The 12,971-nt window shown below is 33.9% G+C and overlaps 1 protein-coding gene across 1 annotated transcript; it reads right to left on the reverse strand.

The window, feature by feature from the left end:
* Window positions 1-152: 152 nt before the first annotated feature.
* Window positions 153-11,300, reverse strand: PPM1A (protein phosphatase, Mg2+/Mn2+ dependent, 1A). The gene is made up of 5 exons (XM_006864589.1): window positions 10,448-11,300; window positions 7,450-7,567; window positions 2,998-3,106; window positions 1,014-1,071; window positions 153-182 (listed from the first exon to the last, which is right to left on the reverse strand). Exons 1-5 carry the CDS (start codon window positions 11,279-11,281, stop codon window positions 153-155), a joined length of 1,149 nt encoding a protein of 382 aa, XP_006864651.1. The 5' UTR covers window positions 11,282-11,300.
* Window positions 11,301-12,971: the final 1,671 nt, after the last annotated feature.

The raw sequence follows: 12,971 nt of genomic DNA on the forward strand, positions 1-12,971 counted from the left end.
GCTGTTGTGCTGCTGAAGTTCTCTGGTGTAAATCACTCTCACCCACGTCATTTCCCCTTCTTTGATGTTGAGGGTGGGTGTTAAAAAGACTCAACAAAGTAGAGCTGTACTCTCCTTTGGTGGTGAAGGTCAACTCCAGGGCTAGATGAGTTTTACCACATATCATCAGTTGATGCAGAGTCCTTTATAAAAGAAAACAAAACAAGAAATTAAAGTAAAGCTTGCAGGTGGCTAAAACACATTACTTTATGAATAAGGTTTGGAAAGTTGATTTTTAGAATATATTACTTATCTATAAAATACCATATTTAATTTGTTCAGAGCTTTTGACGGTTTTGTTTAAATACTTAAAAACTGGTTTGACCATGAGGTTGACCAAATATATTTCTAAGCCAATAATGAACTTTTATTGCGTTAAAAAGAAAAAATTAGGGTCTCAAGTAATACAAGGTTACAAAATGTTACATATAAAAATTATTTCAGAGTTGTGTCCAAATGGTATCACTTTTCTTTAAAAATTATACTATAGCAAAATTCCAACAGAAAACTTCATTGGAGAATGTGGCATTTTATGTCTATATAAAGAGAATTTTCCATTTTCATATTTAAATAAAGTGTACACTTCATAGTTTCAACCTTAAAAACTATTCAGTAAAGTCAAATATTCTTAAGTTAAATGCTGACGCTGCATACAAAACTGAAAATTTCAAGATTTTAAAGTTTAAAAAAATATGTTTGTTGTTGCCGTGAGATGCCACTGAGTTGGTTGAACATGACTGCTTGTAGAAGCTTACAAAACCCAAAATAACGCAAAAGAACTTTCTTCTTTTCTGAGAGGTGGTTACTCATTATAATTGTGTCCTCAATCACCAGAACTATGGTGCAGGCAGAGACCAGAGCAACCAATCAGGACCATGTGTAAGAGGGAGAGGTGCAGTGAACAGCCCTGAACAGGTAGGAAGGATAGGCATTTAGAGCAAAGGGGAAGCAGAGGGAGCTCAAGTGCTACTTACAGTGTCATCATTTTTGTAAGGATTCAGTCTATTGTAAACAGCTTCAATTACATTCCGCCTAATTGGGGGGGGGGGGGAAATACGGAAAATTAATTCTTCAAAAAGCAAAACATTGCCTAAAAACTCAAACCGAGGTGTTTTCATTAAAGGGTCAGAGATAGGTTTTGGTCTATTTATTTCTTGCTTATAATATTTAAGATACTTGGGTCCCAAAGATAAAAACTGAGGTGAATTCACTCTAAAATGTAGCATTCCACCAAGTCAGTTAATAGAAGGCTATACAATCTACTTTTATCTGAATCGTCTTATTGGTTATTAGTCAGCAATGACAATGCAGTTCTTACACATAAATATATTGTTGTTAAGTGCCGGCAAGTCAATTCCCATTCAGAGCCACTCTTTATATGGTTTACAAGGAACGGCTGTTCAGTTTAAACCACTGACCTTGTGGTCCAGTGCTTATCCCACAGCACTAAACTCTATGAATATACTTTGTTGCTGTTAAGTGCTGTCAAAGTCAGTTCCAACTCAAAGCAACCCTGTATAGGATTTCCAAGGAGCTGCTGATTGGTTTGAATTGCCGACCTTGTGGTTTAACAGTCTAGTGCTTATCCGTACAGCGTCACACCAAACACCATGAATACACTAGGAAACTTCAAAAAGTTCATGGAGAAATGGAATTTTTCCATGAACTTTTGGCACTGTAGGATAAGCACTTAACTGTTAACCACAATGTCAGTGGTTCAAATCCATCAGCTGCTCCTCAGAAACCCTAGACAGGGTCACTACAAGTCAGAACTGACTTGGTGGCATTTAACAAAAACATATACTATTATGTCATGTATTAGTTTTGAAGTAGAAATAGCCTTCAACATATTTATGGTAAAAAATTTTATATTTGAGACTTACGTTTCTGCTTTTCTTCATGCTTAAAAATAAAAGCGTTATTATAACTCAAATGTCAAATACGAAATTTCCCTGATAAATACAGGAATGTGTTTTTGAGTAATATTTTGTTAAAAAATCTGTGGTATTTTTAAGTTACCGACTCCCTGACTCCAAAATCAATATGAAACAATTTTAGAGGTAATAATTTCACAGAAGATCATATTGGAAGGAAACTTTCCAAAAAATAAAAGCTTTAACAGGCACTTTTAAAATCACTATTTAGAAAAATGATTATAAAAAATATGGTTAACATTGCAAAATACAGTTGGAGAATAAAGAAAACTGGTGAACAAAAACAAGATATACCAAATACGGAAATTTGACTACAAAATGTTTGAAGGCTTGAATTATAAAAATGCTTGAATTCTCCTTCTAAAGATGTGTTAACATTTAACCCAAATTAGTCCTGTTCTATCAGCTAAAGTAGAAAGGGAAAAAGGCAAGAAATTAATCTTTCTGTGTTCCCTGATTCCCAAACAATCAGCAATCAACAACAAAACACACTAAAAAAATCATCGATGTTAAGAAGATGGCCCAGATAGAGAGGAAGATGCTACCCTTGAGATATGAAGAGTTATTCAGGGGTTGACACAATGAAATCATTAGTAGTAATAATGACAGAATTTTACAGTGCTTCTTATGTGGTGCTATAAAATAAGCACTGAACTGCTAACCGTAGGTGGGTGGTTCATACCCACCAGCTTCTCCTTGGAAACTCTATGAGCTGGAACTGACTCTATGGTACTTAACAGCATGTAGTTTTCACTGTGCTTCACTATCTCAGTTATGCTACACAAGGAAGTTAATGTTTATTCAAGTTTCTCACTGAAGACAAATCTTTAGTGTAATTAGTTACAATGACATTCTGATAGCTATTCTAAACAAGTACCACACATCACTGATACTAAAAATCAAGTTACATAAAATATTTTGGAAACATAGATAATGGCAGCACTTTACAAATTAGACAAACATCTGATAAACATATACCTAATATTTTCATATAAAGCACAAGAGTGTGCAGAATGTAACTTACTTGCTTGCTAATTCACCCCCTGGTGGGAGGCTGGGGATGTTCTCACTTGATAATGTGCGCATCACATGGACTAAGTCAGGGACGCCTTCCCCCTGCTTCTTTATGATTTCTGGGAATCAGAAGTACTTTTTTTGTAAGTGCTATCCACATATACTTTTTAAACTGAAACAAAGATAACTTAGTTTTTTAAAGATGTCATTTACCACATCTGAGATATTCTAAACTGGTGTCATATAAATATTTTTAAAAGTTTACCTTGTAAAATTTAGGATAAAAGGGTGCACAAAATGACATAAACAATGATAGACTTTTGAGATTAACTATTAAAGATAAAATTGTGGGGAAAAAAGCATTTCATATCAAATCAATGTATTATATAATTAAGATTAAGAACAAGTGTGTACAAATGAGAATATCCTTTTAAATATGCCAAAGAATTACTTCTGAGGAGATTAACTCTTCTTCAGACTGTAAATGTGTTTCCTGAACTTTGTCCTGTAAAAATACATGGCAGATTAAAAAAAAAAAAAAAAATTCAAAGATTTGAAACAAAAACAAAACCACCACCTTTATGTATACGGACATTTATTGATTACGTACTACTCTGAAACATTTTTTATATATGAATACTTGCAAAATGGTAAGTAGCACACACAGATTAGGTAATGAACATCACTCTCAGCTTAAGTATCTTTGAACAAATCGATATAAAATACCACTTTCCTCAGTTGATTATCGAAACAAAGATTTCAATGAAAAAATATAAATGTCGTAACATTTTTTTAAAAAAGAAAATATTGACAAACCATACAACTGTATTTAAAATAATTTTAAACAATCAGTTACTAAATGGGCATAGTGATATGATCTGCAATGTTGTTGTGCAGATAGATGTATTTTGTTACTCATACCACAGAATACCAAAAATGATGTACAAAGTAACTTAACAAAGGATTCTAAACTATTCATTTCAAGTATGGAAGTCTTCTGAAGTTTTAGCACACTTAACTCGAAATGCAAGATCATACCAAAGGTATTTGTAACTTGTATTTTCAAGTTTTGTTCAGGTTTTTGTTTTTCAATGCTTATAATAATTTTTTTTTTCCTTTTAGTCATCATTGGGTCAATAAAATTATGATTCGAGCTCTCAATTTGTAAATATATATGAAAGTAACAATGCATAAAGATCTTTCATTTTCTGATCCAGTCTCAAAATATTAATCCACCATTAAAGATACATTTTAAAAAACAGACAATGCTACCCATGTTTCTTTAAATGGCTCAAAATGTTTTTAAAATTAAGGCCAAATTTCACCATCTATCATTTCTTTCTTTCTTTTTTTATTAAAACCACTCTTAAATCTGAACAAAAAGCAAGGATCTCAGATTTGGTTTGCCAAGTTCCTTTATTGTATATTCTTTAACATCTAGTATATTTATTCTACATGGTTCTAATGCTGAAAATTTGCTTTACAAAAATAAAGGGATTTGATGTTTACCTAAACTGCACAATTTCACAATCTAAATCTGTAACACACTTAACATACAGTCTCTGCTAAGCCAATACAATTATTTGGATAAATAACTAGATACAACAGAAATGAACACTGATGATAAACGCAATCAATGATGGTTTCAGGTCTTAAAAAAATTACCTTGGATGACCTATATTTGATGTATCTTACATCTCCTTTGTTAAAATATAAATTAGGGTATTGTAACTATGAAGAGAAGTACAGGAAAGCAAACAAGCTCTTTGAAAAAAAATAATGTAAAGTTTTATAAATACGTAATATTCCTATTCCATACGGGGCAGTCCATTTAAACTACCTGACCATTTACACTAGATCACAGCCTTGCTTCTTTCTGATTTTAAAAAAGAAAAAGAAATGAACTTTAAGAAATATTCCTTTCATTGCTCTTATACTATAAATTTTAATTAGGATAGTAAAAACAAAAAAGAAATTTGTCATTAAATAATATATATGTATAAAATGATCCATAGTATTTCACAAATGAAGGGGCTTCAAAAATTTATGGAAAATGAAGTGAAAAGATAATGAATTATCCTTTTTTTTTTTTGGTATTATTTGCTAAATAAATTTTTTGATGCTCCCTCATTCCCTTATATATGTGTGTATACACACACACACACACACACACACACACACACCTTCTGCTCTCCCCTATTTTCCTCCCCCAAGTCTGAGGAATTCTATTAGTAATTTCCAAATTAGTAACTTTAAAGCTCCAGTAGTTAGTAGCAAAAATTTAAAATCCTCACAGGCAAATATAATCTTAAATTGGCTTAGACAGACCGCACACTTAATAGATGTATGGTTGAAATTACAAGTTAAATCTTTCCATGCCCCAGCAAGGGTAAGTACTCAGGAGGACAGAGAGATATTAAGAGAAAGGAGAGTTAAAAAGTCTTTGTTCTTTTCTGTGTTGTAGACAGAGAAGAACAAGTGTTCAAAGCAAATAACATGAAGTTTATCAGGTCACAGGAATTTAGTGAAGACATGTATTTATAAAAAAAAGAATGAAGGAAAGAAAAGAAAAGGGTATTTGGTGCCTGCGCTTAGGAAGTAAAATGTAGTATTTTTTAGTTTTTAAGGCATTACTTTTACAATGCAAAGTTACATTCTTTCTGTATTTGTAAATAGCAGCAGTTTTCATTAATGGAATATCTATTTTCTAGTTGCAGTTTCATCAAATCTGCCTCAGTAAAGAATACCATAGATTTAATTTATGACACATAATAATCTCCAATTGAATGGTACAAGTATAATAACACTTCAACATACCAAAAATAACAAGTATTAACATAAACTCTGCTCAGGTAGCAAGTCTCTCAATAATAAGCAATATAAAACTTAATATTATAACAAAGTGTGTGTCTAAAGTAAGTAGTTCATAATTACATCAAAAACTTACACTAAAGAAGAAAGGAGCGATTCCTTTCTGAGATGTCTCCCATTTCATAGTAAGTGCAACTAAAATGCGTACGTGTCTTTAAACCAGTAAGAAAACACCTACACTCTCCCCCCGAGTTACTGTAAAGTGCTAATACATTCAATATCAACTTATCCCTACACATAGTCTTACGGTTTCATGTTTTTCCCCTAGTGAACAGTGTGAACTAATGCGATGATTTTGAAACATTCTGAATCTGTTATTTTACCACATTGTCTAGAAATAACTCATTAAAAGGGTTCATTTAAATTATAAAAGTTTCCCAAGACCCTTGGTAATATTAGAAAATAAATTCATTGATTAGTAGTGTCCAATGAATGAAATACTAAATAAATAGTACATACACATCCTAGTTATCATTCTATCAAGGTGGGAGAGGATAATAAAAACGAAGTAGCAGCACTAGACAGTACTGAAATATCAAAAACAGTGATTCTAATATCCAACTTATATCCAACAGTTAAAAGGCAAAAACAAAATTAAAGTGCATATTACTTTTTCAATGCAGGCACAGCAGGAGTTAATAGTGTGATAGGTCAATGCTTGCATGCTATTAGAGGTCTTGGACATGAAAATTAATGGCATCAGAAGCCCAATATGCATTTTAACACTATCATATTCAAGTTTTCTATTTTTAAAGAAACTGCAAGTCTGTATGCTATTGCATATAGGCAGTAAATTGGTATTTACTAGAGTTTAACTTTTATACCAAGTAGTAGTTACATCAAGGATAATTTAATTTTTCAATTATTTAAAGGCACTACACTTGAGTTAAAAACATCTAATTGTCTAAAAGCAATTTTTAGAATGATGACAAATATACTCCTAGAATTCCCAACTTATATCTGATTTTAGCATTGATATTTCTGCCAGGTAGAGGCTTACTATGTCTTTCATTCAAGTCTATCTCATTTTCTGTAAGAAAATCTACGTTTAGACAATCCTTAAATTTGGAAAAAATTTCCTATGACAAAGCTGTGTCATAGGAAAATTGTAAATAAAACTACCAGTTACAGAAGAAAAAAGAAAAAAAAAAACAAAACAGGAAAAAAGTAATAGTACTACTAAATTAATGGACACAGCTTTCCACAGAAAGATGGTATTCAAATTATCACCATCATAAATAATGCTGAATTTGTAATTCAATAAACCATAAATCAGATTGTCCTGGCATAAAATTACTCATGCCAGTGAAGTCAGTAAGCATTTTTTTTAAAGCACACACACATTTTAACCTTTTAAAACAAAAGTATCTGGAACAAACTGTACAGGGTCACACTACTGATTATTTCTAATATAACTGTGATAGGACAATCAACATACATCTAAACAGCTACAGAAAGTCCTTTCCCACAATTATACACTAAACACTAGACGTCAAAGCCATGTAAAGATGTAAAAGCTAAAAATTTAAAATTTGATTGTGTTGAAGGCTTTTCTCTAATAAAGTTACTTATTTTTTGTTAAATGATCCACCTTCTACTCTGCATTCCAGGTACTTGTCCAACTCTGCCTCCTTCTTCACGGCTTCTGGTGATACTTTGGGTGCATTTGGAAAACAGATCAATATCACACTCATGTTGTCTCGACTTCCCTGGAAAGAAAAGAGTTTGAGAAAATAGTTTTGGGTTTTTTTTGCCTGTTCATACAACCTCTTCAAAACCTTGAGAATCTTTACAGCATGCCAATAATGATTGTTATTTGTTCTAGTGAGAATTACTGAGTCCTGGTATGGAGCTAAAGGATAAGCACTGGACTGCTAACAATAAGGTTAGTGGTTCAAACCCATCAGTTGCTCCTCAGAAATCCCATACAGAGTCTCAATGAGTAAGAACCAACTTGATGGCACTAAACAACAACAGTGACATTAGGTATTATCTTTAAGGATAAAAGAAAAATGTATGTGTTTGGGTATAGTATATAGTATATATTGTATAAACCAACACTCCAAAAGACAGGAAAGAAACATGACAAGTTTCTACTGTAATAATCACTTCTTTAAATTCTATAAAACAAGAAATTTCTAGGCATTCACACTAATTAACTCGAAGTGATACTTAACATATACATACTCACAATCACCCAACAATAGAAAATTTCAGTCATATTTCTAAAAACAGGGTCTGACCTGTAGTTAGCTTGCATATTTGACAAATTTACATTTAAAACAAGCACTGTGAGTTTAATTTATTCACCTCATAAAATGAACACATGGAATCAGAAATTAAACTAAAGTTTATAAAGCACCTTTAGTTTCATAATTAAAAAACTGACCTAATTTTTAGAAAATATATTCATTTTAATAGTACTAAGTATTTAAAATGTTTTAGCTGAAATACTGGAATAATTGATGGCCTCTCCACAGCCTCCTTTCTATTAGTAACTGGAGATAACTTTTACATTTTAAGTATTTAATTTTGGCATGCATGGAAAACTGACCTTATACTATTAGTTTAAAGAACAAATAATACTGAATAATTTTTAAAAGGAAACACAGAAACATGGTGCCTCAGCCATAATTTCTAAATATATGAATCTGACAATTTCCTTAGGAAAATGGTTTTTTACTTATCTAACAAGTATTTTAATTTTCAAAAGCTACAAAATAAATCCACTTTATGCATACTAAGCTAAAAGAACATGTGTACATGAAATCACTTTTTGGTTCTCCCCAAATTCAGAGATTGGCCTCTGTGTGCACGATCCTATCATCTTTTTGCTCTACTATTTTTAAAAACATATGGCTGGATATTACAGAAATCTGATTTTTATGTACAATCAGATTTCAACTAAGATTGTTAGTAGAGCTGGCAGTATATATAAAAAAAACACTAATATTATGTAGGCTTTTATTTTTGCATGCTAAAAGAAAATTAAACTCATAGTCTGAGATTTTTATAAAAATCAACACTCGTTCTCGAAAAAAAACAAAAACAAAAAACTCAAAAGAATTAATGAACATTACTGACAACATATAAGAGAATTTAGAAGAAAGGACACTAGATTCTAGCCTTAGTGCTGCTACTAAAAGCAAATTGTGTATTCCTGGAAAAATTGCGTAACTTCTCTAGGAAAGGGAGCAGCTGATTGTATCAAGTGCATAAAATGGGGCTTCAAAAAGTTTGTGTAAAGATACCATTATCTTTCAATTCCATTTTTCTATGAATGTTTTTGAAGCCAACTTGTATTATCTGCTAAACTAAGCACTTTATATACAAGGGCTTTCAAAAAGTTCATGGAAAAATGGACTTAAAACAGCATTTTTCCATGAATTTTTTAACGACACATTGTGTGTGTACACACACACGTTCATAAATTTATTTCCTCAATAGTCCTACGAGTTAGATACTATCATCTACATTTTAGAACTGACAAAACGAAGTTGAGCAATTTAAGACGGTAGAGTACAAATATAAGAGTTAATTATCTTGATGCAGTTCTGTCTGGCTCTTCAGTCCATAGAGCATTTTCTAGCTTTGACTTCCTCATCTGAAAAACAAAGGGGCTGAGCTAGTTCATATTATGAAGGGGCTTCAAAAACTTGTTTAGGAAAAATGGGATTGCAAGATTATGGAATTTTTTTCACAAACTTTTTGAAGTCCCCTAGTATGTAACTGGAGTCCTGGTGTGGCAATGGTGGGTTAATGTGGCAGAATGCAAAGCCGTCTGAACTGCAAGGTCAGCAGTTCAAGCTCACCAGCTGCTCCTTGGAAACCCTATACAGGGTCGCTATGGGTTGGAACCAACTTGATGACACTTCACAACAACAGTATGTGACTGGAGTCCTGGTGTGGTTAATGCGCTGGACTGCAAGTCTGTTTGAACAGCAAGGTCGTTGGTTCAAGTTCACCAGCTGCTCCTGGAAAACCCTATACAGGGTCACTGTGGGTCCAAACTGACTAGGTGGCATGTGATTGTATTCGATTGTTATAATACCCCATTAGATAGGGTAATATATTAAATAAACTGATTTTCCAAAAAAGTTTACGTAGCTTACCTAAGTTAAATCATCTCAAACCAAGTTCTTCTGACTCTTTAGTGTCCAGACTTATCCTAGCTCATCATACTAAATAGACTTTAGTCTCAAAGTGTTGCTATAAAAGGTACCAAGATATCACAAGGTAAAAACAATTCTAAAATGTTCTTCATTTATAGACACTGAGGTCTAACCCTCTCCATTCTCTTTTAAAATATGAACTGCAGTATAATCTCTCATATAGTTAGAAAGCTCAAAATAGTCAACATTATTAACATTAAACATTCAGATTAGAGCCCTTGCATAGACGGCAACTGAGTAATAGTTTATTTAAAAACAACTGTTCTCATGAAGTATTTTAATACTTGTTGAACTATCCTAATAATGTCAAAAATGTTTTCTGAAAACTACAAATTGAAGATGATTAATACCAGTGCTATAATTAAAATATCGTGGGTTTTTTGTTTGTTTGTTTGTTTGTTTTGAAAGTTTAGCTACCTTATACAAACAGGTGTCGACTACTTCATTGCAAACTTTTTCAAGGTCATCAGTGACTTCAAGTCTGGATCTTACAAAATCACAGAGCTCTTCATTTCCCATAACATCCCAGATACCGTCACACGCAAGGATAATGAACTGATCATCTTCTTCTGATCTTTCAATATCATAGACTTCAGGCTCTGGTGAGACAAGCTGCTCTGTAGGACCTTTTCCATGGACACATTTGTAATCAAAGTCCCCAAGGGCCCTTGACACAGCCAGAGAGCCATTTACACGCTGAATCATCACGGAACCACCTGCGTTCTGAATTCGTTCTTTTTCCAGCGGATTACTTGGTTTGTGATCTTGTGTGAAGAAGTGAACTTTCCGGTTCCTACAAAGTAAGCCTCTTGAATCTCCACAGTTAATGAAGTAAGTATGATGGGGAGAAATTAAGACACCCACAGCTGTTGACCCACTTCTATCTGCACCATGTTTCTTCTCTGACATAACTCTCATGTGTTCATCAATCTCCAGGAAACCTGTTCGGATTCCATTCTTTACATTTTCCACAGAAGGTGCTCCTGCAGACCCTTTAAAATCTTGGTTATTGGTGATATGATCTAATAAATGCTCACAGCAGTATTTGGCAACCTGAGAACCAGCATGCCCATCATACACAGCAAAGAACGACCACGTTTCAAGTCCACTTGGCAAACCAATCACAGCCGTATGTGCATCCTCCATCTCAACACGCCAGCCTTGCATGCTGCTTAGTCCGTAGCGCAGCCCATTACCCTGCCCCTGGGCATTATGTTTTTCCATCTTTGGCTTGTCTAAAAATGCTCCCATTATGTCTTGATATTCTAGGTCTGCAAAGGAAGAGAAACAAAAAAGTTACTGTCTTATGCATGAAATACATATCCAATAACTTTTTTTTAAGAGTGAAGGAGATACATAGAGAGTTTCAAATAAGAACTCACAACTCTTGTGATACGCAGATACTTTGTTGCCGACTTGAAATCTGAAGAAAAGTCAAGGGAAAGGTTGATCAAAGCTCAGAATTGGCAACAGACAGATGCAAAGGAAATCTGGCAATAGCCACCAGCTTACATAAACCAGCCAAGTTTTTAAGGATGTACCAAACATGTGCAATCTCATGAGGAATCTCAAAACCAAGTTGTGCAGTTGTACGGGTATCATTCAAGAAAAGCCTACTAGACGAGTTCAAGCATTCAGGATTTTCTATATTTGATTCCAAACTACCTTGATTTACTCACATCACATTAACCCTCTGCAAAGGTCAAAATTATCTACTCATGATGTTCCAAATTTTCACGTTCCTTCCTTTAAGCCTTTGCTCCAATAACTCCTAACAGGGACCCCTAGAGCTTTCTGCTTCTAGGAAAAAAGTACTTACTGCCTTTTAAAATCTAGAGTTCTGGAGTGGCACTGGACTTTGCTGGTTTGAACTCAAGGTTGGCAGTTCAAGCTCACCAGCTGCTTCTTGGAAATCCTATGCAGGGTCGCTATGGGTAGGAACCAACTCGACAGCACTTTTAACAACAACCACCCTTTAAAATCTCGTTCAAATTTTATCTTTTCCATTGAGATTTTCAGTCTTTGATAAAGCCTGTATATTATTAAATTACTATAAATGACCCAGCCTCAATTTTGAAGTTGCATGAAATTATACATGCATATGAACAGCACCGTTAGCTCCAATACGCTCAGGACTATTAGGTTGGTGGTTTGAGCTCATCAGCTGCTCTATGGGAGAAAGATGAGGCTTTCTGCTCCTGCAAAGATTTTGAAAGTCTCAGAAACGCTATAAATAATCTCTACTAGTCAAAACTGACTCACCGACACTTAAAAACAATTGTTTGTTGTTGTTTTTAAAGCACTGTCTAGGAGGTTTCGACTCACAGCGATCCTGTATAGGGTTTCCGAGGAGCAGCTGGGCTTCAAAAAGTTCATGGAAAATTTCCATTATTTTTTAATTCAAAGTTTCCACAAACTTTTGAGCCCCTCATACAATTAAAATAAATCTACTGGTAGTCCATTAATCTAGTGGCAACACTGTGTACCAGTACAATTCTACTCTACAGTCTTATGGCAATCAAAGGTCTAATGACAGCCTTGTTGACATCCTGAAAGCTCAGCTTACTCTAATCCTTTTCAATACTCAAAGATAAAACCACTGGGCCTACCCAATACAAGGAGACAGTTGGGTCAGGATTTGAACAGCCCTAACTTGAATATGTAAGAATGTATAGGCTTAAAGTTCAAAGTCTCAAACCAGCTGTAATTCAACTCAAAGCAATCAGAAAGAAGGACAGAATGATGAAGACAGCTTTAATGGAGCTTAAGGGGAAATGAGTAGTTGGGGTGGTTGTTGTAAAGTTGATTTAGATGCATAGCTACCCTGTAGAGAATTTCTGAGGGGTGGCTGAAAAGTTTGAGCCTCCGACCTTTCAGTTAGCAGGCCAGCTGAGGAAAAATACCTAGGCAAATGATATAAAGCAGCCCGCAGCTGGCATAT

Source organism: Chrysochloris asiatica, unplaced genomic scaffold, assembly GCF_000296735.1.
Source record: "Chrysochloris asiatica unplaced genomic scaffold, ChrAsi1.0 scaffold00067, whole genome shotgun sequence".
In the NCBI taxonomy this organism is placed as follows: Eukaryota; Metazoa; Chordata; class Mammalia; order Afrosoricida; family Chrysochloridae; genus Chrysochloris; species Chrysochloris asiatica.